The sequence below is a fragment of the Schistocerca piceifrons genome, chromosome 2 (assembly GCF_021461385.2).
Source record: "Schistocerca piceifrons isolate TAMUIC-IGC-003096 chromosome 2, iqSchPice1.1, whole genome shotgun sequence".
Classification (NCBI taxonomy): Eukaryota; Metazoa; Arthropoda; class Insecta; order Orthoptera; family Acrididae; genus Schistocerca; species Schistocerca piceifrons.
This window is the reverse complement of record NC_060139.1, coordinates 713,472,713-713,499,634: the sequence shown is the minus strand read 5'-3', so window position 1 is coordinate 713,499,634 and position 26,922 is coordinate 713,472,713. Positions and strand designations below refer to the sequence as shown.

The following is a 26,922-nucleotide window of genomic DNA, read 5'->3' as shown; positions in this document are numbered from 1 at the left end:
ATTGTAATTTTTTTTTAAATTTCTTTTTTCTTATAGTCAATAGGAGAGAAATGAGGGTGAGAGTAAACTGAATTCCACTTAAAATGAAGCCGATTAAGGCAGCGGATGAAAAATATTGGCAGAAAATTAATCAACCCCCTCTCCCCTTTCAATCCCTCCCCAAGAATCATGGACTTTGCTGAAGTGGAGAGGCTTGTCGCCCACAATGATACAGACAGCAGTACCATAGGTGTAAGCACAACAAAGGGTATCTATGATGCAGAGGTCTGACTAACATATGGTTCTGAAAGAGGGGCAGCAGCCTTTTTGGTAGTTGCAAGACAACAGTCTGAATGAATGACTGATTTGGTCTTACAACATCTGCCAACATACCCTTGCTATATTATAACTGTGAAAGCTGAAAGCAAGGGGAGCCACAGCTGTTATATTTCAAGAGGGCGTGCAGCTCTATTGTATGACTTACTGATGCTGACATTTTCTTAGGAAAAATATTCCAGACATAACACAGTCCCCCATTCAAATGATCACCACCCATGAAACAAATGAGAGAACAAATTACACATGAGCATATTTCAGAGGTAAAATAACCTACATTCGAACAAGCACTATACATGAGACAAATGAGAGCACAAAATACACATCAATAAACTCAAAGCTCCAAAAGAGTGGGCTCACTTTATTTGGATGATAAGCAAGTTTTTGCTAGAGTGATCAGACTGGATTAAATTTTAAAAAAGTTACGTTTCTTTATTACACACATCAAACTGGGACTGAAGTTATGTATTAAAATCCCCCCCTTCGAAATCTTGGGTGTGATAATAACGTACTGATCTGTAGCGCAACCTGAGATCTAGGTTAGGTTGGAAGGTGACAATCCGGTTGTGAGTTGGTGAAGCCAATGAATGTGGAAGCAAAAAATCTGGTTGTGGTTGCAAATTGATGGTGATAAAGCCTAATGTTTATGTCCATGAATATTGAAAAACACAAGGGGGTACCCAATATGTAATTTTTAACCAAAATGGTGATTTTGATGAAAATGAGGTGGATGAAATATTATATTTTCAAGATCCAAATTCAGGACACATTACAAATTTTGATATTGCACAAAAAAGGTACATAATTTACGCTTTACTAGTATCTTCTAAGATGAAGAAATACTTCCAACATCATCCCACAGAGGTAAAACAATGTAACACTACGTAGCACACAATGCAATGAGTCAATTTCACATTTAGAGATAACATGATGGTAGGAACCAGCTTTGTGCCTTATGTGCAACATACATTGTGCTGATGATGCCAAAACCAACGAGATCTTATATTACAATGTGAGTGAGTACTCTTTGGCAGGAGTAGAACCTCTTTGTCAAACAGTTTCATCAACTTAACTAAAACTAATCATAAAATATATCAACACAAGGAAAATAATAATCTCATATGGGATAAATCGTTTCGTAATTGTCTAATCAGAGACATGTAGGTGACTGGTAGTACTGGTACCTTAATTTTTAGATGACACAATACTCAAATACTTTTTCTAGTATGATGAACACTTAAGCTCTGGATCTTTCTAAAAGAAGATAAACTACAAACAGCCTTTCAAACCTAATTCCTATTTCAAATATGCCATTACAAGAATCATAACAAAAAACACGGGAAGTTCCAAAGTCTCAATGCATCACATGTGTTCCAACTATCGCAAATTTTTCCAGCTATTTGTGGAAGGATTGAGTCCATGTCTCATTGATTAAAAAGTATAAAAGAATTCAACAAACTTGAAGGTTACCTTTATCAAGTCATATAAGAATAACTTATTTCAGTTTTTTGTTCGATTACTATTTTTTTACTTGTTCAGTTGCTTACAGTCTACAGATTAATCCAGTACAAGATAAACAATATATGGTTATGGAAAATTTTACGGTGACCCTTTTCAACAACATATTGGACTAAAAAGATTAGAATTTATGAAATTTTAAATATATAACACTTGAATACAAAACAGAAAAATTTTATAATTTTGATACAGAAATGATCACTTACTCGCGCCTGTTGCTTTCTTGGGTGAAGAACTGGTTTTGACAAAGAGCCTGCTGAGTTGACACCTATACATGCCTGAAATGTAAGAATAAGATGTAGTTAAAGAAGCATTTATTTACATAACTGCACAGAGGAGGTTACAATACTTATTCTTAATCCACAAAGATATCTATTGTCACTTTTCTACAAAGTGTTAAAAGAATTGTAATAATTAAGATCAAAATAGTCAAGTTAAGCCATTAATTTCTGTTCTATATGATTTGGTTCAGAACCTCTTCATTAGAAATTCATTCTACCCTTCATCTTCAGGATTCTTCTGTAGCATCACATTTCAAAAGTTTCTGTTACCTTCTTGTCTGTACTACTTATTGCCCACATTTCACTTCCACACAAATACTTTCAGAAAAGACTTCTTAATCTCCCACATTTCCATTAGATTCTAAAATACTTATGTTTCTCTGAAATGTTTTTCTTGCTGTTGCCAGTCTGCATTTCATGTCCTCTTTAACTTCAGCCGTTATATTTAATTTTGCTGTCCACATAGCAAGGTTTTTCTATTACTTTTAGAATTGCATTTCTAAATATCATTTTCAGAGCATCGCCATATTACATTTGATTACAATCCGTTACCCATGTTCTACTTTGTTTGATAATTTCTTTTCAAGATACTATCCATTCCGTTCAACAAACTTCCAACTCCTTTGCTATCTCCGACAGAATAGAATTACTATGTCATCGACAAACCTTATAGATTTTTTTTTTTCCTGAACTTTAATTTCTTTTACAAATTTCTCTTTGGTCCATATCATTACAAATTATTGTGCAAACGATCCATGCAACATGAAGTCACTAACTAACATGATAGGATACAACCCTGTCTCACTTCCTTCCAAACTACTGCCTCCTATTCATCTCGTTCAACTCTTGTAACTGAAATCTGGTTTCTGTACAAGTTTCAGAAGCCCTTTCCCTCCCTGTATTTTAACACCACTACCTTAAGAATTTGAAAACGTTTATTTCAGTCAACATTGTCAAAAACTTTCTTCAAAACTCCAATTGCTATAACTGTAGGATGACAATATTTCAATCTATCTTCCAAGAAAAGTAGTATTTTCAGTATTGCCTTGCACGTTCTTACATTTCTTCAGAACCCACAGTCATATTGCACATGATCAGCTTCTATCAGGCTTTCTATTCTTCTACAGATAATTTTTGTTAGTAAGTAAGTGGTAACAATGTATTATTAAGCTAATGGTGCAGCAATATTCTCATCTGTCAGTACCCGCCATCTTTGGAATTACTAACTACATTCTTTTCAATGTTTGAGGGTATTTTATGTGTCCCAGATATCATTAATACCAGGTGGAATAGTTTAGTCATGTTTAATACACACAGAAATCTCAGTAATTTTGAAGGACTATCATCTGCTCCGTATGCTTCATTTTGACTTAGGTCTTTCTGCACTAAGTACAATAGTTCCCTTTCTATCTGCTTCTTTTTTCATTTCCATGATATAGGGTTGGCCTAAATTATTCGTCAGGGTTCAAAGCAGTCTTTATTTACAAGTATACAATGTACAAAGACAGGTGATACATAAAAAAGTAAATACCCTCACCAAAGTTTCTGGAACATTCTGCAAATGTTCAATATGTTCACCCTTGGCCACTCAACAAACAGTAATCCATTTCCATCCATATGTTTACTAGCATATTTCCTTCAATGTCCGTCACTACAGCAGTGAAGCGTTCCTGCAGTTCTTGCAGCATTGTTGGCACTTAGGGTACATGCAGCATTGTTGGCTCTAGGGGAACATAAAATTTGCACTTAACATAACCCTACAGGAAGAAATCACATGGCATGAGATGGAGATTTGGGGGGCGGGGGGCACAGCAACAGGAGCAGAATGCCACACACTCCATCATCCCCTATCCAGTGATGTGGCAGTTCTCTGTTTAAAAAGGCACAGACAATTGTGCTCCAATGAGGTGGAGATATGTCCTGTTGAAAGCTGGAAGTCAAAGAGTCAGCAGTCAGAACCTGTCACTGTCTGCCTGATGAAGGAAAAGAGGCCATACACCTTTGTCTTGGATATAGCACAGAAAACATTCACTTTTGGTGAATCCGTTTCCAACTCCACATGGGCCTGCAGCAATTCAGTACCTTACACAATCATATTGTGATGATACATGTTTCCCAACAAATGGCAAATTGCCACTTGACTGAAAATCAATGCCTCCACAAAGTAGTCATAATAATAATAATAATATTCATCTTCTTCCATCTTGCTGCACATGAGTACAAAACTCCAGTTGGTGGGCATAATCTTCTGGAATCAGCTGTTGTAACAGTTGCACATGGTAGCGTTTGAAATGCAAAACGCCGCAAAACATTACACACTGTTTTCTGCAGATTGCTCAGTACACAGCTCACAAGAACATTTCATTTTTGCAGGCTTTGCACAAAGCTCTGTCTTATGCCCCTCTTGATTTTCTCTGAGACAACCCATAGTCTCACGATTTTTCCCTTTACAAAGACAACCCGTACAAAACTGGCGAAACCAATGCAAAATGCTCTGGAATCCCAGTGCAGCTTTTCTGTATTTGCATATAAATGCATGCTCAACACTCGTAACAGATGAACATTTTGCATAGTCTATCACACAAAAACTCTTCTCCTCCACTGTCATCATCTTTTAGAATGCCAACACAGGACTGCCACCTAGTGTGCTCGCATGCCACAAGGTGGGCTTTTAAAATTTGGTGAGTGCATCTATCTTTCCATGTATCACCCTTCTTTGTATGTCATACTTGTCAATAAATAGTGCTTTGAAATCCAATGAATCATTCAGCTAACCCTGTACTCTCTTCAAGTTTCTTTCCTTTGTATAGCCCTTCTATATATTCCTTCCCTCTTTTGGCTTTCCTTTCTTTGTTTAGTATTGGCATGCCATTTGAGCTCTTGATATTCATACAGCTGTTTCTCTGTTCTCCAAAGGTCCCTCTAATTTGCCTACAGGTAACGTCTATCTTTCCCATAGTCATGCCTACCTACACAATTTTGCATTTCTGATCTAGCCGTTTCTGTTCTACCATTTTGTTCTTTTCATCCATTTCATTTTTTAGACATCTTCATTTCCTTTTATCTGCTTCATTTGCTTAACTTTTATATTTTCTCTATTTGTCAGTTACATTCAGTATTTCACTTACTATTCAAGGAATGGTCTGCTGCTTTCAATATTTTATCGCTCAAAACTACCCATTCAACATCTATTCTATTCTGTCCCCCTGTTTCAATCCATTGTTGCCTAATGCTCCCTTTGAAACATGCAACAACCTCTGGTTCATTCAACCTATCCAGGTTCATCTCCTTAATTCCCTACATTTTTGCCATTTCATCAATTTTAATTTGCAGTTCATAACCATCATATTATGGTCAAAGTCCACATCTGCCCTGGAAATATTTGTGTTCATGTGACAAATAGTTTCTACTTTGGTTCCTGATGAGTATTTTTATGCAATAAGCTGAAATTCCACTTAAATAATTTAGTTTAAAAGAGTAAATACTGAATAGATTGTATTTTGGAACAAGTATTTGTTGTTGTCAGTTTCAAGACCATTGTCAGGGGGGGGGGGGGAGGGAGGGAGGGAGGGAGGGAGGGAGGGAGACTCAATGTGGTGTTGCTGCAGTGTTTCACCGAAACACCAACTGTCCATAGTTTACCAGTATCTGTGCTATTGCTGTTGAACATATATTGTTGTCAATATTTTTGCTAGGCACTTAACTATTCTTTGTCACCAACAAACCTTTTGCATGTCAGCTGAATTTGAAAGACGATCCAGAGAGACTCTGGAATTTTGTTCTTCCTCCACTTCTAAATAATAAGCAGTTTTCTTACTGGCAGCTGTAGTCTTCTGCCCCATGCTTTGTTTTCCTGCGACATTTACATCATCTTTATGTACTGCAGAAGACTCAGGTTTGTGTGAAGGTTTCTCTTCACCTTCACGTCTTGTCTTTTGCCTCATGACAAATGATGGAGTATTCTCTTGTGTCAAATCTCTCTTGTTGTCAGAAGAAGTTGTTGACAGTCTTGAAAAATAAATAAATAAAAAATCTGTAAGCTGCTGTCTACACCATTATAAAAATAAAATACAATTGAAATATCAGGGAAATACTGTAACATCTGATAAACAGTTTCAGATTATTTATAATACTCTACATAATATTTACATTTTATAACTTCGGGCAGGACAAGAAGGAAATTGGCTGTTCCTGTTTCAAAGGAACCATCCCAGCATTTGACTGGAGCAATTTAAGGATATAATGGAAAAACCTAAATTTGGACAGCCGGACAGACGTTAGAAGTGCACCACCCTGCTCAATCATGATTTTCTGTTGCCTTTATTTATCCACTTTCTTATGGATTGTTCCTTCTGCAGAGGCAAAGAAGCTGGCTTAGACGGTGATAGACTTTTTTATTTTGAAGTAGTAGCTGCAGTAAGCTTGTGTGGGATGTAACAGGCAATGCAAGTGTAAAATAGAGCTTTTTAAGAGAATAACAATCATGATCATCAGTCCAATATCTTTAAGATGATTCATTTATGGTGCAGCTATTATCATAATTGTCTCTAGGTCTGACTTCTGTTATCAATGTGAGGCTGACATATAATCTAAATGAGTAAGATGAAGCCAAATTGAACAAAGGGCCAATATACTATTCTACAGTAGACAAATAAGGTGTTTTGCTGCAAAAATTATGAATCATAGTGTGTGTGTAGAGGAGAACAGTTGTGGTTCTCCAAGGTAATTTCGGCAGGCGATACTCTATCTCCAACCATGCTCAATTTAATGCACAACCCACATTAGCCATTTAAATTATGTCATAGACTTTACTTCCCCTTGTGGACTATGGGGCTCATTGGATGGATGTTTCATAATCTGTTAATACGAGGGGCAGCTTCAGATCCTTTTGTTGTTCCTCTTCACTGTCTGGCCAGAATACTATGGCGCCATTTGAGACACAATAATGCAGGTGCGAGCACTGATTCTTTGTGAGTTTCCTTAAAGATGCTTGCTGCAACTGGTGAGAACATACATCCCTATAACTGCACCATCCATTGTCTGTGCAACTTTTCTTTCCACCTGGAGTGGGAGGTTGAAAAATAATGACGCGCAAGACCACAGCCGACAGGTGTCTATGGACCAACAGCACTTTCGAGAGAGCCCACTAGCAGTAAATATAGTGGCTGAAGGCACACAACGCGTTTGTTATCTCAGCCACCACCAGGTAACACACAGAAGCAGGACTATGTTACTGTACTAGCTTACCTCTCATTTGTCAGTAACTGCCAACAGGAATTAAAACAAAACTGCTATTATTGAAGGACATCAGTCGCTCTGTTCCTACCTTGCCAATAAGTCAAAATGGAGTTAAATGAAAAATCCAAGATGAAATAACGACAGTATCATGAAAACAAAAGACTGCTGCTCACCATATAGAGGAGATGTTAAGATGGAAACAGACCCAACAAATACTTCCATACATGTTGAGATTTTGACCCCCCGTCCCTACCATGTCCCCGCAAGCTTTCACAAGCAGCACTTTACCTTCTCCCCCCTCCCCCTACCCTGCTATCCTTCCCTCTCCCTGCCCCAGTCTCCTCTTTACTCCCACCTCCTAAACAGCTTCTCCCATTAGATGCATTTGCTCGCAACCTGGCTTCAGTGACCTGAGACAGTGGTCATGTCTGTGAGTCTTGCTTGTGTGAATGTGTGTGTATTGACTACTTTAGAAAATGGTCAGCATGTATGGCAGTCCTTTTGTCATGTGTCTGTTCATGACTCAACATCTCCTCTATATGGTGAGCGGCAATTTTTCACAATACTGTCATTAGAGTTCAACGAAGTTTTTGACAAGCTCATTGTGAATAGGATGAAAAAATCCTATATAAAATACACAATGGCCCAATAGTGAGTATACCACTGGCGATGCCTACATGCTACAACGCCCAAAACACTATCAATACAACAACAAGACAATGCACGCACCTATCCATAAAAATCTGACTGATGATGACAGCTGCAAAAGTCATGCTCACACACAGTAAACTATTGTTTATTCTGCTTGAATAATAATTTAACAACAGATGCTTAACAGTAAGTTTACTGGGAGACAACAATTGCATTACATTTAAACTGCTACAATTAATTTACTCATAAAAGAATACCTCATTCCTATGTGACTCACCTTTGGGTTATATCTGGTGATATGGATTCAGACACAGTTTTGCAAGTGCTCGGGTTGACAACTGATGACACTGACTTCTTATTAACACTGATGTGATTCTCCAAAACTGAGGCATTGCTAACTACCTGTCAGAGGAATAAAATAACACAAAATTACATGTCTGCCAGACAATAATGTGGGATGGTCAGCTTTGTGTCACTGTGTGCAGCTTTATATTTTTGTGGTGTATTGACTGATCCATTAGATACCAGGTGTGCAGCCACAGAGACTCCATTTCTTCAACTGATATTACGGCCAGCTTCCGAGTGAGCTGAAAGACAGAAACTATAGCATTCACATTTGTTATCTGAAACACAAGAGTGGCTCTCAAGTTTACAATAATGAAACAGAGTGCTATAGCTTCAGTCCCATAGCTCACTCAGAAGATGGCCGAAAGATCAGTTGAAGAAACTGAATATCTGCTATATGCCAAAAATCTAATGGATCCCTATACCACTATATTTTTCTTTCCTATCACATTTGCAGATAGTGTGGCTGAAAAACTGGTGATGGTATATCAAAACATGAACATAAATTTCATTAATTTTATTGTAATGGTTATTTCTCGACATGTGTGCAGACTGGGAGGAGTAACACCTGTGAATTTATTTTTCTCAATTTCAAAAAGTTTCATTACAGTTGGGCAGAGTGAAAAACAACTTGGATTCATACACTTGTCTTTTTTATAACATTTTTAGCAGACCAAACTAAATTTCCATAACTTTGTTGAAGATTCTGTAATCAGATTTCAAATCTCATGTCAAAATTACAGACATACCAATTGTAGAGTGCCGATCGAGCCTACACCTATAGTTCAGAAATTTCTCTGACAAACAGAACAATACGTATCTCCATTGTTATAATATATTATACATAATCTCCTCAATGCCAAACAATTACAGCATTCAGGCATCCACAGACAGCTATCAGTAATTGATTCAGCACAGTCTTTTCAACCAACACATGTCACATGGATATCATCAGAACTTTTTACCTTTCATGTTAAATGTTGGCTGATGTGATCAAATATACATTAAACTGTGAGGGATTTGACACTGGAATTGCTTTTGTGCTAGAAACTGTATCACAATTTCAACACTAACGGTATCATGTCTTGTGCGCAGAAACCTCTTTAACATATCTTAATGCTAAAATATATTTGTAGTTCCTGCACACGTACACTTTAGTAGCCATCATGAGATGACTGACTGTAAGCACTTAGGGCTGATGCACAAAAACTTACAGTAGATGTATTTTTTCTTACTGCTTTCCGATCTTCTTTTTTCGCAAGCTTGCAGTTTTTCTGTTTAGGAGAAACATTCTCTGTAATTTCTAAGTAAAATGGATCAGCGGCACTTTTCCGTTTTTGTTTGTGGTCCAGTGACTCAGCATCACTTATAATCATACAGTTTTGTTCCTTCAAAACTAAAGATGATGATCCTTTATCGCTGATTTTCTCCGAGTTTTTTTGTGAATTGCTCCTAATCCTTTCTTTCATCACAAAAGATGGAGTGTTTTCTTCAATTCTGCTGGTGTTTTCAGTTTTTTTATCATCCTTGACAGTCCTTGCAGAAGAAAGAATAAGTTAAGAAATACTATGGTTTTAAAAAGTGAGATTAATGAACACCAAACACAGAAAACATTTACAAAAACATTAAAAGTTATATCAACAAGTATTTATTATATATAATGAAAAATAGTCAACATACTTATTTTTTATCCAATTAGGTAGCTCACTTGAAGCTTTGTTCATACTGGAACCACTTGATGCAGACAAACGCTCTAAAATGTCATTGTCTTTCTTCGCTTGCGTATTTCGTAAGTGATTTGCAGTGACCGGGTTACGAATGGTTCCTGAAAACCTGGTAAAATGAAAATAAGGTAAGAGCCACAAAAATAACTCTGTTTCTTTAAACAATGGGAAATACATGATAGAAAAACACAATATGTAAACAGATTGCTGCTCACCACACAGATCTGGCGTTAGGTCGCAGACAGGCTCAACAAAAGGGAATACTAGAATTATTTTCAGTTCTTGGACAAACTGTTTCTTCTGAAGTAAAACTCTCACATATTCACAACAACAACAACAACAACTCTTTCTCCCCCCCTCCTACCTCTCCCTCTCCCCCCCACCCCTCTCTCTCTCACTTGTGTGCTCAGACACCAAGGTCATTGCACAGTGATCAAGCAAGATATGCTGCAGGGGGAGTTACCACCTGCTCAATTCACAATATTGGTGGAAAGAATCCAGATGGCACAGGCTGTGAAGCAGTCATTAAAGTGAAGCACACTGGGCTAGGTGACGTATTTTGCAACTGGATGGTCCAGCCGTTCTATACCCACAGTTAGGTGGTGGTCATGCAAGTGGACTGGCAGCTTGTTAAGTAGTCAAGCACACAGAATGTAGCTCAGTGGTTGCAATTATGTTTGTAGATCACATGGCCACTTCCCATATGAACCTTTCTTTGATGGGCTAGGAGATGCCACTGACAGGGTTTGACTGGGGGGGGGGGGGGGGGGGGGGGCAGGTCTTGAGCAGGGGTGGGGTAGGGACAGACAAGGATACTGTATAGGTTGGCTGGGCAGTGAAATACCACAACAGAAGCACAGTTTGTGTTGTGGAGGAATATAGGAACACAGAGTGCAATACACATCCTACAACCATCTTAGAAGATAGTTAGAAACAAGGAGAACCTATGTTTAATGAATTTGTACACAGAGAGGTACTGAAGGTAGCAGTGGTGACATACATAGAGCCAAAGGTTATATACAACTTGTACAGAAATCAAATACAAGTTATGACAGCCGAAGGGTATAAAAAGAAAGCAGTCATCGAGAAGGGAGTGAATTAGGAATGTAGCCTGTCCCCAATGTTATTCAATTTGTGCACTGACCAAGCTATGAAGGAAACAAAGGAGAAAATTTGGAAGGAATTACTGTTCAACAAACAGAAATAAGAACTATGAGGTTTGTTGATGATACTGTAATTCTCTCAGAAATGGCACTGCGCTTGGAAGAACAGTTAGATGGAATGGACAGTGTCTCAAAAAGAGATTATAAGATGAACATCAACAAATGTAAAACATGCGTAATGTAATGTAGTAGAATTAAATCAGGTGATGCTGAGGGGATCAGAGTAGTAAGTGTGACACTAAAAGTAGTAGATGAGTTTTTCTATTTGGGTAGCAAAGTGATTGATGATCACGGAATAGTTAATATCAATTTCAGTATTAGGAAGTCTTTTCTGAGGGTATTTGTCTGGAGTGTAGCCTTGCATGGAAGTGAAATATAGACAACAAGCAGTTCAGAAGAGACCAGAAGCTTTTCAAATGTGGTTTAATAGAAGAATGTTGAAGTAAACTGAATAACAAATGAGAAGGTACTGAACTGAGTTGGGGGGGAAAAACCATTTATGGTACAACTTGGCAAAAAGAAGGGGCTGGTTGATACGACTCATTATGAGGCATGAAGGCACTGTCAGTTTGGTAATGGAAGGAAGTGTGGAGGGTAAAAGGTGTAGGAGATCAAGGCTTGAGTAAAATAGGAAGGTTCAAATGGATGTAAATTGTGGTATACCCGGGCCGCTGAAACATTGCACTTGATGTTTGCGTATGAAGCTGGCAGCGTAACAGAGTAACAAGTGAAGAACGATAGGCACTAGGCGTTCAGCGTGGGGCGCCAGCCAATCACAGCGCAGTAAGCTTGCTGTTACTCACGTGCTGTGACATCAAAGTTCCCGCGTTGCCGGCTTTGTTTAGTGAATGTGTATACAACGTGAATTGTATGTTGTTTACCGCGTGTTTTCGTTGTACTGTGTGCTATATCATTGTGACTTTTGTTACGTTGTGAGTTTACATACTTGGAAAATGCCACCGAAAAGACTTCGTTCACCTAGTGACAATCCTTTGCGTCAAGGGGTGCCGCTAAACAGCCAGGCACTGGAGTTACTATGCAGAACTCTTGAGTTTTACGAGCAGGAGAAAAACTACGTAAGCATTCATGGATAGCCATTAATTCCTGCCGACAAAGTGGTGGAACGTATGTCGAAAACTCTTGGTATTAGTGCAAGAACCGTAGTAAGTAAGGGAGTATTACTACAAAACTTGGAAGATACTGAAGTGAGCCGTAATGATTCCGAGCTGTCTGGATCAAATAATACATTTTTATCAACCCCGAGAAAGACGAAAAAGCGGCCTAGTCCTATCACAGATTTGGATTCTTTCCAGACTGATGCAGTTCGTAGGCATGTTAATGCTTACTACAGCAGAAAAGAGTATCCAACTGTAGCTAAGTTATTAATATCTTTAAAAGAAAGTGAACTCTTCAGGGGTGGTAAAACATCGCTAAAAATTGTGCTAAAAAATATGGGTTTCCATTACAAAACGCTAGACGGACGCAAAGTACTGTTAGAGAGGGCACATATTGTTACCGCTCGTAGCATTTTCTTGCACAAAATTGTGGGCAGAGACATTCATTCCATAATTTGGCTAGACGAAACGTGGGTTAATGCCGGGGAAGGTGTCAGTAAATGTTGGACGGATAACACACCCAGCAGCAGCGGCCATCAGCTGACGGGAAGAGGAGCTAGATTAATTGTGGTCCATGCAGGCTCCTCCAGTGGTTTTGTCCCTGACGCACTTTTAGTTTTTAGATCAAAAAAGACTGTTGATTACCATGAAGATATGGACCATACACGATTTGTTGAGTGGTTCAGGAACCTTTTAAAACAATTTCCTGTCCCTACAACAATTGTAATGGACAATGCTCCATATCATTCGGTGATACAGAACAAAGCCCCAACCACAAATGATTGGAAAGAAGTTATGGTGAAGTGGTTACAGGCTCGAAATATTGCAGCGTATATGAGTATGACAAAGGTTCTTTATATTCTCTTGTTAAAGAAAATAAGCCTATGACACCTACATATGTAGTAGACGTAATTGCCAAGGAGCAGGGTCATACTGTAATAAGGCTGCCACCATATCACTGCCATTTCAACCCTATTGAGTTGATAAGGAGTGATGTAAAAATGTATGTAAGGAACAACAACAAGTCCTTTACAATAACAGAAGTGGAAAAGCTGTTGCGTGAAGCTCTTGTGACTGTGGATGCAGCCTCATGGAGAAAAAAAGTAGAGCATGTCGAGAAGCTTATACAAGCAGCACAGACAATAGAAGGCATTATCAGTGGCCATGAACAATTAATGATTTGTCTTGCTGATGACGACGATGAAGACGGTTTTAGCGATGAATCGGACAACAGTGACGATGGTGAGCTGGATGGAATTGCGCCATTATCGCTGTAAATTGGTGAGTGAAAAATTACTAATATTGGTTATTTATCGCAATCTCGGTTATTATTTATTTTGTAAACTACGTACATTATTGATTTTAAAGTACCAGTCGTCAGATGCTTGTTTTTTGTATTTCTTTGCTCCGTTATCGAAAGGGTGCGCATTGTTATGTTTTTACATGCATTATTATACGGTTGTTTACTTCCTGTCATTGTAGTACAACTAAAAACGAGTTCTTATATACACTGTAATTGCTCAATCGCTTTCATTTACGAGATGGGACGGAAAACTGTATCGTCTGCTGTTGCAACATCGCTATTACAGTATAGCCAACCTAACTAGACAAAAAGCGAACTGTCAAGTGCAATGTTTCGCCAGCGGGGGTATAGTTATGCAGACTGTAGTGTTCAAAAGGAGCTTTGAAACACTATGTGGTTATTTCCACTGGGTGATATCAGGTATGTTGTTAATGTTAGTCGTAATTGTCTTTGCTTTCCATTTTGTTGTACTCAAGAAAGGTGTATTTGTTGTGTTTTGTTTCATGTTATACCCATGAGAGTGGAAAAGACATGCTGCCGTCACGGCCCTGTCTGGAGCTGGCCAATATTGCAGTCCAGGACAGCTAGCCAATAGGAGGATCCCTTGGAAGATTTTTCCAATACTCTTATCACATTGTTAAAATGTCAAAATAAATGGTGAAACAATGTTATAACCACTTCAGTAGAGATGATCGTACCATGAACAATAAACTGTGAGTGTATCACTCAAATTGTGTTGATTTTTACTGTTAGTAAAGAAAAAGCATTTACGATGATTTCTGAAGAATACTTGGAAGTTACTGAAATCTAAACTACAAAGTTCAATGATGTGAGTCTGGGTTTTTAGGAGAGATTTTTTCTTCGAATTGATTGAAAGTTAATTCAACATAGGAAGAGAATTAGAGGCACAGGAAAGGAGAAGAATATTTAATTAACATAAAAAATTGATTTTTTTTTTGTTATATAAACAGTTTACTCAAAGGAGAAGTTAATAAGATTTTGCTTGTAATGTAAAATCATAAGCTGTACCTAAACTCTGAATTCTAAGGCAGAACGACAGAGAAGATTGAAATAAATCATGACATTGCACTTTCAAGAGACATTTCATGTGCTTCTATTAGAAATTACATTACTGAGCAGTACTTCCTGCAAGTGTTAACTGAGAATAATGTGCAATGGACTTCACTGGTAGTTCTGTAATCTCTAAAGACTTTTCAGTAACTGTGCGATACATTATGTGAAGTTAATTTTTTTTTAACCAATTTAGAAAAGAATATTACATGTAGATACTGGAATTCTACGGATTAATATCTCTGGCTACGATTCATTATTAAGGGAAGTTATGATTGCAGATAAACTGAATCACATCAAGAGATATGTTAATCAAAGATGTTTATTTAAAATTTGGAAGATGAATTATCCAGCTATGATTATCCAGAGTTGTGAGGACAGTGTAGTAAAGAGTTACTGATACCAGAGAGTACATTTAAAGATTGATATAATAGCGGTGGCATTTTGTTTCAAGAAAATTGCAACTTTTGGGACAAACCTGGAATAACATGACCAGCAGTACAAAGATTCTGGGTTTTCTTTATTTGAAGGAAAAGGATCTGCAAGACTGAATTGAATCCATTATTTGAAGATGTTACATTGTTGCAAAGACCAAATTTTTTTTTATGTGTTGGGCTCGTTTCTGATATGCGGAGACACACACACTTCTACGGCTGGCAGACCACGATCTAATAAAGAGATAACAATTATACACAAATCCTCATCCATTTCGAACATCACTGCTGTGGAAGATTTTATGTTCACCTTTTTGTAATGAAGAAATGAGGACAGAGTCATACATCTGATTTGAAAATTCATGTCTACGACTAGCACACTGCACACTGGTTGGGCAAGTATTGACATGCCTGGTAAAATGTATGTCAAAGAAAGCTGAAGAGGCTAATAGGGCATAAACTACCATGGAGAGCTGTGTCAAACCTGTTGTTGGACTGGAGATGACGACAACAGCCACCACATTCTAGTCAAAAGGTAGATCGTAAATTTTTGGTTAATATTTTTGTACTCCATTGTTGTGAGTTCAACTGGAATTGACTGATGTTTCAATGGTCTCTGTGTAATTTTAGTGGGAAACATAACACTGGTTAGCACATTATATTGGAAGGAAGAAGCAACCTAAACTTACTTTTTTTTCCATAGGGGGACAAAATGCATTGTACAAAGAGTTTTCTTTAAGTTACCTCATATCCGTCCTGTGTCATTTGTCAAATAGAATAATAGTTCAATAACAACAATGTCTACTTCATTTCGGATGCTTTCTTTAAATCACAACAGAAACTGCTGATTTTACAGGCAATTTAAATGTGAAAACTTGCTGAGTTCACGTTGATCTACACTTTAGTTTCCAGCACACGCAAGTTGTAATTATTGAATACTATATCAACAAAAATTTTGAAATAACTTTCTGGTTACCTGATTCATATAAATGAGGTGAACCATTTAGGGAAAAGTCCCAGTTAATGAAGTAAATATTGAAGTAATTGGTGATTTGTTAAAGGTTTTTCTGTAACAACATCTGACTACCCTATCACATGCTCGCTCACACAAACACAAATTGTGTGCCACCCACTTCTACATACAACACAAACATTATGAAGTGCACATGCACAAAGAGATTTATTACAAGTGCAGGTACCTCACAACATGAGTTCACAAGGTTCTTGGTTACCCCGCAGCCTAAGCCTGTAAGACATACGCTTAAGGCAAGAAAACTACCTTCATATTCAAGAGACAGACTTAAGGAGAACACCAGCATGCATGACATCACGTGATTCAAAATAAATGATTTTTGATAATTAACATTTTTATGTTGATTTCAAAACTGTTCTCAGGACGACAGTGAAATTATTTCATTTTATGTTATAAGAATTTTAGTATCGCAGCAAATGCCCTCTCTCTGTCAGATTCCTTCTTTGGGGAGGACAGAAGAATTTGTTTGCGAAGATTGGACAAGAAAGGGAGCAGGGACGTGCACGGGAGGGCTGAATGAGATGTGAGGTTGGGTAAGTCATTCAGAATACAACCATCTTGTATGAGGACCTGTAGCACGAATGAAGGAAAATGTGACCCGGTGTGGCAGATTGCAAACAGTACATTAGTAAGAACTGTGCCACATTCAGTTCAGAGATTACAGAAGGGAACAATAAAATAAAAACTAAGGGATGGATTAGATGAATATGACAAGGTAGGTGGAAAAGATAATAGCAAAAATGCATATAGCAAAAAAGAGAGAGGAAGAAATACAACAGAGGGAACAAAACAGTGAAAAAACATAAAACAGAAAACAAAAATGGACAGGCTTCTGTGGGATACCATGAGAATAAATTAAAATAAAATAAGGTAGAATTCAAGACTGCGGGTAATCTCACTGTGGGGCATGACTTGATGAGTCTATTGAGAACCATTCAAGGTCTGGGTTATGCCAGATAATGAAGGCAGTTCTTCTGACTCTTTCTGAAAGTATGAGCTATACTTGAAAGTACTGGTAGGAGTGGGTGCATAGTGATAGAGGATGCCCATCATAATTAATGTTGGATAAGGTTAGTCAGTTATTTCACCGTAGATATCAAGGCTTTAAGGAAGGCAGTGTCCGACATGGAAAGGGTGGTAGCTGTCAAACTGAATATTTTGTAGTTTGTTTTTTAGTGTGATTTGTATTTAAGTTTGGATGCAAACTTCAATGGCTTACTGGTCAACGTCCAAAAGGTAGCTTGGAGGAGAACTTTGTGAATTTCTAATTACAAAATTAACTGAAAACCACTGGGCACAACACTGCCTGTCGAATTGGTGTTCCTGCATTATAATTGTCCCCTGTGGTATTCACAGACATCTTATAAATAGCTGTAACTTTGAAAAGGGGAAACTTTCAAAATGGCAAAAAGTGTAGATTTGAACCACGTATACTAGCTATTTTCATGTACAATTTCAGGTTCATCAGTTTGACTGTGATTAGCAGAACACATACATACACCTCATACCTATAGACAGCTGAACATTTATGTATCCTTCCACTTCAGATGCTCCACATGTTCTCTTTTTTCCTCTTGAGATCTATTACATTTTTCTCTCTCCATTTATCAATTTGTATTATTCTTTCAATTATATGTTTTGTCAACTTTGTCTACTCTATCCTTACTTCTCAGTCACCTAATTGCCTATATCTCCCTTCCATCATCTCTGAGCAGAAGCTTAACAGTGCTCACCAATGAAATATTTTTTACCATTTTTGAAATATTTTCTACCATTTTCTTTGGCATGTTTCCTTCATCATCAGTTCTCCTCACCCTCATACAACACTGGTTCCAAGTAAACTGACTTATTACTAATCCTCCTCAAATCAATCTCTCATCTTCCCTGAATAAGAAACCAGTGATTCTACTAGGAACATATTAAGCGTGTTATTTCATAGCAGTAGTGAAACAGAGAAAATTATGTAACTGTGAGTACGACATACTGAATTAGAAATGTAAAGTGCCTTACCCCATAGCCTGCATACTGCCAGATGCCTTACTGCCTATGCCACATCCTGGACCAGCTGCTGGACTGAGTCGTGACAATACAAGTTTGTCATGGGCCAACTGCTTCTGACTTGGTTTTGCAGGTGTTTTCACATAGCTTTTGCCTCCATAAAAGATCTAGAAGTTAAGCATACAAGAAAAAATATTACAAAAAAAGATTAAATGTACCAAAAGGGAAATTCACTAGAGAAACCTATCTAATTATGAGACAGAATAGCTGGTCATTATTTACAGTCATGCAACATAATATCAGTACTGTTGATAGGAACATATTTTTTACACACACTGTCCAAGCTTTCAGAATTATTATGGATGAGAAGAGGGGATATGTCGAGGGAAGGTTAAAAAGGAGGGGCAAGTCACTCAGATGCCTGAATGAGTGGGACACAGTCGTTTTTGCAAGTACCTAACAGCAGTACAAAATAATAATATGCAGATTTGGTATTTAAGTGCAATAACAAGATAAATATTTATAACAACCAGAAGGTTTGTATTCATAATGCAGGTCAAAACATGGTAATTATCATCGCAGATGTGCAACGTTGTTTCCGTTGCTTGAAAATCTGAAAGATAAAGATTTATGCCTGAGTATTACTTGAATGACATTCAGAAGGTTTACCAGAACAGAAACTACTCACGATTTAGGATGCCACACATCCCTCCAAAATGCAGTGACTAAATCACTATCCAATATTTTATTTCTCACAATAATGAATGTTCGTGTTCATTGCTGAATAGTTAAGAAATATTATGGAAAACTTATCCAACAAACATCTTATTTTGAAATTTTATTTTATACACTATTTCTTTCAGTATTGTAGTATCATATTATCAAATGCAAACAAAACCCATATGTTCTACAACCAAACTCAGTCATGTGGAACAATCATTACATATTACATATTCACGGAAAGTTTAATCCATGTTTGGTGTACAAGAATCAGAGACCCCATCCATTCATAATGTTTTGAAAATCTTTCCAAGAAGAGTTTCAGCAATGTGTAACAAGTCAAGGTACACAAAACAGAAGCAACCTTACAAATTTCATCTGTACATTACATTAACAAGAAACTATAATTACACTGCTCGTTAAAATTTTTCCTAATACTAACCGTAACCTAATAGAATTAGTACGAAATCCACTACTTTAAAGTAAACTGCTCCTTCTTCGCGCTTTCTAATACCAAGCGTAACTCAACAGAATTAGCAGAAAATTCACTACTTTAAAAAAACTTCTCCTTCCTCAGTTATATTAAATAATGGCTGTTTATCACTACTGGTAGCTTAATATTTAAATTAATACATCCTAATCTTACAAAGAGAATTGTTTACTGTGAATGGATAGATATTTCTAATTTCTTGCTTTATGTTAGATGTGAGTTTGGTGAAGACCTTTGCACAAGTATACATAATTCCACTATGAACTATAGAAAAGGAGGCAGTGACTAAATGAAAATTATTTTTGTGTTATGTACCAGAATTTTACAAATTTTAACTGAAACTGATTTTTACTATCAGCAACAAAAAACATTAAAGAGTGTAATAAATCCAAGATCCTTCTATAGATATCTGCGAGATATGTAATCATTTGTTTTACACAGTACTGTTGCTGTTTGTTTGTTTTCGCTTTAGGTGCACTGCCTGAGAAGTACCTTCATAAGGTAACAAGGAGTATTTTCTAGTCTCTTCCAACAATTTTACAACACATACCTTTCCACTGCTCACAATACAGATGGGTATAAACATTTCCATTTCAAATATGTCAGAAAACTTGTTCTAAAAATTCTATTTAGTTTATCAAAAGCACTTTTCAGACATTTCTACTCTCGTGCTTACTTCATGTGTTATACATACAGTCACCTCTACATATAAGAATATAGCAAATGGTATTATGGCATCTATGTTGTACAATTTTCTTTTCCATGTGTTGATTATCTATTATTTTCTGCCCAACATCTAACTTGCTCTGATTGTCTTCTATATGTTGTTGAAGTGCACCTCCATCAGAGCCAAATAGTACAATGTCAACATAAATAAAGGGTTGTTTAGTTATGTTCCATTATCGCTTACTCCTTCATTTCTCCAGATTAAGGATATGGAAAAGTCCTCCCGGATGGTGAAAAAAGCTTTACTGACACAAAATCTTCTTCTATGTTCCAATTCTAAATGTTCCACATTTCTAATGTATAGAACATGAAAAATTTCACATAAACTATAAGGTAATAAACAATGTGAACTCTGCAGTTTTTAAAATCATATTGTGAAAGCAAAATTTTCAGTTAAATCTGGCATTTTTTCCACCCCCACATAAAAAAATATTATTAATCTGAGGGCAGGAGTCTACTACCATTGGTAACTATTACCATTGGTAACTCACAGTTATTTGATGCTGAAATTGGGTCTTGGCTTTTTCCTGAAGGCTGATGTTCCAGTACAAACTTAAAATGATTGTTCATTAGTGATTTGAATAACTGATGCTCGAGATGTGACATCTGATGACGTGTTGTAAGACTGAGCGGAAAATAGTGGACTTTGACTGTGACTTTGGCAGCTTTAATCAATGAATAAATGGATTCTACTACTGTGTACAAGTTTATTAGATTGTGATGATAATCAGGAATCGATCAGACTACAATGCCATTTTCCACCTTCTCACGTGTGTACAGACTTTTTCAAATCATCGTGACTGAAGTATACAACTATTTTGGTGATGGTTTCAGACTGCTTGATTATTTATGAGTGTGCAGCTACCAAATTTGGAGCCTGAAGAATGTTGGCAGACATTAGGTCACTAGCATGATTGCATCATATTACTGTCCGACGATTCAAACTGGATATTGCAGACTGCAATGGAACATCTAAACATTCCATAATGAGTTTCAAATGGTTGCATTCACACAAACTGTCAATGTAATGTCACTGACAACAAATGTTGCGAAGTAAGTTTTGATGTTGACATCATTTGTTATCTTTGGATGTTAACATATTATTGCTGCACATGATGTTAAGAATATCTGTACTAGACGATAAGTATTAGATTTTATGCTATTGTTTTCATTATGACTTATTTTATTATTTGCTTTGTTTCCATGACATACTGCAAAGGATACTTGAGGACTTCACACTTTTTCTTCAACAGTTCTCCCAGAGAAGACTTAATACCACAAAGCAAAAAATTATTTGTTTGACAACATCTGGGTAAAGAAAAAGCCTGCACTGTACATAAATAAGAACACAGTTTTGTAATGAAAATTGCTTCAACAGTCATCTTTACTGAGAGAGACAAATTTTTCTTCTTCTCCAGCCTCTAGATATGCACTCATGGACATATGCCTCTTCCAAAGATTTACATGTCACTCTTTGCTGGGCAATCCAAATCCAGTTTTTTCCTGCATGTCATTGGCTGATCAGAGGATATTCGACACTAATCTTTGACTCCCTCAGATGTCACTGCATCGGTGTTTTGGCCCATGTGTAAAATTATATCTGGCCATGTGTTCTGCCCAAAACCACTTCAGTATCTTGACAGTGTCATAGACTTCCATTCTTTTCCTTCTCTCTTCGTTCTTGATCCTTTCTCTCAAACTCACTCCAAGTATGCTCTCTCTATACCCCTTTGACAGATTCAGAGACAAATTGCATTCCTTGTAAGTGTGTTTCGAGCCCTTATGTTGTCCCTAGCAGGAATCATAAACCTTCCTTTTTAAATTTATAGGGAAAGTCAGTTTATAGAGAATCCAAACAAGTTTCCCAAATGCCATCCACATGAGGCTGATTTTCCAGGTGATCTCTGCTGTCCATTTATCTTCCCCAAGCTGGGTTTTATGTCCCAGATAAATGTATTCGTTTATTACATCTACAGCATGGTCTTCGATGAAGACCATGATACTGACAGAGCTCATGACTCATCCTATGAAGGTTAATTTTGAGCCCTACAGCTTGGGAAGCTTCTTTAAGAAGCTGAGAGAGAGCCAACGTAAATACTTTTGGATTAAAGGAGGTTACTCACTGAAAAGCAGATGCGTTAAGTTGTTGCCAAGCACACACGACGAGATAGAGGGGGCGGGGGGGGGGGGGGGGGGGGGGATTGTTAGCAGGGAACGATGGGATGTGGGGTGGGGAGCAGAAAGAAGAAGAGCCCCACACACACACACACACACACACACACACACACACACACACACACACACATGCCTGTGTTCCTACATGGCGCCAGCAGGACTCACAGCCTTTTTTGTCGTTCTTTGGTAATAACAAAAAAAGGATACATAGTCATTAACAAAAAATTATATCTACTGACAAACAAATATTGTTTGTTATATCTGTAAGCACCCGCTTCTGTAGCTGAGAAACTAGCACACGCCAGAGCAGTTTGGTCAACTTGGAAGTAGATGGTTTGAATTCTGGAGGTAGAAGAAATTTTCATCACTAGTACTTGGACACACAGGGGATAAAAGGTGGTGGTATAAAGTTCCTAACCAGTAGACTTTCTGTCAATGTCCCACGTTAAATTTCAAACCTCACAGCAATGTCTCATGGAGTGAAGGCATGTGACACTACAATGGTGATCTGCCTGTCAGATGGGGCTGTTAGGTTTGGAGGTTCCCTTGGTGTGGTATGAGAGAAATAAGTTATGTGCCAGCAACAGGTTACAATCCCCCCCTTTTCTTCATTTATAACAACACAGTCACAGCACTACATGTTATATCCTAGCCAGTAATGCCACCCGAGCCCGCTGCCAAAAGGTTGGCAGCATCAAAGTCCGGACGCCGTCCGCATAAGCAGCGCCAGCGAGACAGGAAATCGCCGCAAGTCTGCGCGCGCCACCGCTGGCTTCTGGCTTCTTAAGCGCTGGAGTCGCGAGCGCTAGGACAGTTCTGTATTCGCCGCTCAGTTGTATACTCGCCACCGAATTGTGTACTGGCTAGTCAGTTGTGTGTTCATCGCAGCAGAGTTGTTGTTTGTCGTCAGCCGACGCTGACCTAGCCGCTCTGACTCGAACTAGACAGATTTCTGTAGACACGGAGTCACTATTGTGTTTCTGTATCTTCGTCAATAAAGATAAGTACCGACTTTTATTTAATCAGAGTGTTTGGGTTTTCATCTTTCTGTTCACTGTTCCAGCGGACCGGTCGGCCCGCTATTAAAAGTGTGGCGGTGACTTCGTACGTAAGCCGTTTCTACAGCGGATTGTTTGTCGCTACGAACACCGCCACAAAACTGGCGACGAGGTCTTCCGAACTCGTGTGCAGGGCTGGTTCAACTTGTTCTTGTTATACTAATTATAGAGATAAATTTTGGGGGCTGGTTTAATTTGTGTTCACTATGTCTGCCGAATTACAACAGTTGATCTTGTTACAGAGTCAGCAAATACAAAGTCTGGTGGAAGCAATCGCCACACAAGCGGCTAATCCTCCAACACAAAAGGAACAAGCACAGGCAGCACCACCTTTCCGTGCATTTGATGCATCAAGAGAAGAATGGCGAGAATATTTCGCGCAGTTGCAGGCGCACATGACAGTCTACAAAATCACAGGTACTGAGCGGCAGCTTTATTTAATTTCCACTGCAGGCGTGGAAATCTATCGACTACTTTCTAAGTTGTTTCCGGAATCCCAGCCAGAAGCTTTAGACTATGACGTTGTTGTTAACAAGCTTGCTGAGTATTTCGAGTCGCGAGTTCATGTGGCAGCAGCCAGATTCAAGTTCTTCAGATTAAAGAAACTGCCACATCAATCTAATAAACAGTGGTTAACAGATTTACGGGGCCTCACCCGTCAGTGCCGATTTAATTGTGTTTGTGGAGCTTCCTACAGTGATGTCATGCTACGAGACGCTATTACTCAAAACATTGCAGATTCTCGTATTCGTGCTGCTATCTTAAAGTTGCCTGACCCGTCATTAGAGACTGTGATGAACACCATTGAAGCCCAAGATACTTTTGACTATGCTGAGTGTGAGTGAGATCAGCCATGTATTTCTCAAATTGCCTGTGCTAAGCAAGTTACGTCACGCCCGCGGCCCCACCGGCAGAGTCAGACTGTAAACACTAGCCGGCCGCGTCATGTTAAACACATTCGTCAGCCGCGTGTGCAAAATGATAGAGTTAAGTCTTGCCCTAAGTGTGTTCTTGCTCATCCTCGTGAACGTTGCCCGTTAAGAAACGCGGTTTGTCACTTTTGTCAAAGGAAAGACTGTTTGTTTGCGTAAACGCAAGAACAATTCTAGTGCTGCCCAGCCCATGGATATTCATGTTCTTCAAAGCCAGCCCGCCCAGAAGGTCGCGTTTAAAGACTCTTCCACGGTTCGTGTGGGTAATAAACTTGTTCGCAATAAGCCACCCACCCAGCCCTCTGCTATGCGACCCAAGCGTAATTCAAACGCTGTAAAAAGTAATGTACAGACTGCAAGTGAAGCGGGAGTTGTTGTTCCACCCGCCCAACCCACGAGTTGTCGTAAGCAGCGAACACGCGCTAAACGCGCTGATTTTGTGTCTTCCGCCTCCACTGCACCGATCCAGAGACAGTGTAATAAACTATTTGTGAAGCTACGCATCCAGGATAAGACCTTCAATTTTCAATTAGACACTGGTGCGTCTGTGACTCTCATAAATAGTGCTACGTATGTGGCTATCGGCCGCCCTAAACTTTCAGTGGCAAAACATTCTTTGGCTACTTATAGTGGAGAACAAATTCCTGTGTTAGGTGTATGTAGCGTGCCAGCCACATTCCGTGGCAATACAAAAACAGTTTCATTCACAGTGCTCCGCGCTACAGACAGTGTAAACATTTTCGGATTACACTGTTTTGACTTGTTTGGCCTGTCTATCCAAGACAATGTGTTGCAAATTAATTCTGTTGTTGTTCCTCAAGACAGCATAACTGATTTGTGTAAACGATACAGTGACATATTTAAAGACGAACTAGGTTGTGCTGCTAACTTTGCCGCTCATATTACGTTAAAAGATAATGCTCAGCCTCGATTTTGTCGTGCTCGTCCAGTGCCTCACGCCCTCCGGGCACCTGTAGACGATGAACTTCGTCGTTGGCAAAACAACGGTGTTATTCAACCCGTTTCAGCGAGCCAGTGGCCTTCTCCCTTAGTTATTATAAACCGTCTGGCAAGTTACGTTTGTGTGCTGATTTTAAGTCGACAGTTAATCCTCAGACTGTCATTGACTCTTTTCCTTTGCCTAGACCAGACGAGCTGATGGATAAGTTAGGGGAAGCTCGTTTCTTTTCCAAAATTGATCTCCGTGAAGCATATTTGCAATTGCCCCTCGACGAGCAATCACAACAGTATTTTGTCATAAACACGTCGTTGGGGTTGTTCCGTTTTCTGTGTTTGCCTTTTGGTTGTGCGTCAGCTCCAGCTGTTTTTCAGCGTTTTTTGTCACAACTTCTGGCTAATGTGCCATCGTGTTGCAACTATTTAGCCGATATTGTTGTGTCCGGTCGGACGCCTGCTGAATATTTCCGTAATTTGGAGTGTTTGTTTAAAGTGTTGTCTCAGGCAGGCCTACGTTGCAACATCGATAAATGTTCATTTTTCCTTACGGAGATGGAGTATCTGGGACATGTTATTAATGCTCAAGGCATTCATCCCTCCCAGTCACATTTAGCAGCTATTCGTAATTTGCCCGCCCCTCGCAATCTGCATGAATTGCAAGCAGTTCTTGGCAACTTGACATATTATATTAGGTTTATACCTAATGCATCACAGATTGCTGCACCGTTGCATCGTCTCCGCCGTAAGAATGTTCCGTTTGTGTGGTCAGCTGATTGCCAATCAGCCTTTCAGCAGCTTAAAGAGGCTTTATTGAATGATCGTTGTCTGGTCCATTACGACCCTAACAAGCCTCTGGTGTTAGCTTGTGATGCCTCTTCTTTCGGCCTCGGTGCTGTGTTGTCTCACCGAGTCGGTAACACCGACCGTCCTATTGCGTTCGCATCTACATTGCTACACAAAGCTCAGTGTAATTATAGCCAATTGGACAAGGAAGCGTTGGCTATTGTGTTCGGTGTCACAAAATTCCATCACTACCTCTATGGTAGACCATTCTATTTAGTAACAGATCACAAGCCCCTGACGTCACTGTTTCATCCGTCTAAACCAGTTCCTCAGCGGACAGTTCAGAGACTACAACGTTGGGCTCTTTTGTTATCACAATACCAGTATGAGATACTGTATCGCCCTACAGCTTAGCATGCAAACGCTGACACGCTTTCTAGATTGCCGATTGCTGCGGATGATGTCTTCGATTCCTCTGACGGCTCTTGCCATCAGATTGACGTCGATGAGCATCAATCCCTCCGGGATTTTCCGATTGATTATCGTCAGGTGGCACATGAGACAGCTACGGATCCTCATCTGAGTTTACTATTACGTTTTGTTCAACGTGGTTGGCCGTCCAAGGCAAAGGACATATCGGATCCTGTGGTTCGTCGCTATTATCCGCAACGTCATCTGTTGTCTGTTTCGCATGGAGTGTTGCTGTTAAGCACCGAGAATGACCAGCTTCGTGTAGTGGTTCCCCAAGTGCTCCAATCCAAGGTCCTCGACTTGTTGCATCAAGATCATTGGGGAGTGGTCCGCACCAAGCAGCTTGCCCGCCGTCATTGTACATGGATCGGCATTGATAAGCAGATTACGCAGATGTCTACAGATTGTTCGACGTGTGCCG

The 26,922-nt window shown here is 38.8% G+C and overlaps 1 protein-coding gene across 1 annotated transcript in view; it reads right to left on the bottom strand.

The window, feature by feature from the left end:
• LOC124776522 (protein MCM10 homolog) overlaps positions 1–26,922 on the bottom strand; it is a 99,658-nt gene that overhangs the window by 26,058 nt on the left and 46,678 nt on the right. The window contains 6 exon segments of the mRNA XM_047251551.1: positions 2,040–2,111; positions 5,840–6,122; positions 8,281–8,405; positions 9,584–9,884; positions 10,029–10,181; positions 18,202–18,356. Of these exon segments, the coding sequence (XP_047107507.1) occupies positions 2,040–2,111; positions 5,840–6,122; positions 8,281–8,405; positions 9,584–9,884; positions 10,029–10,181; positions 18,202–18,356 (1,089 nt within the window).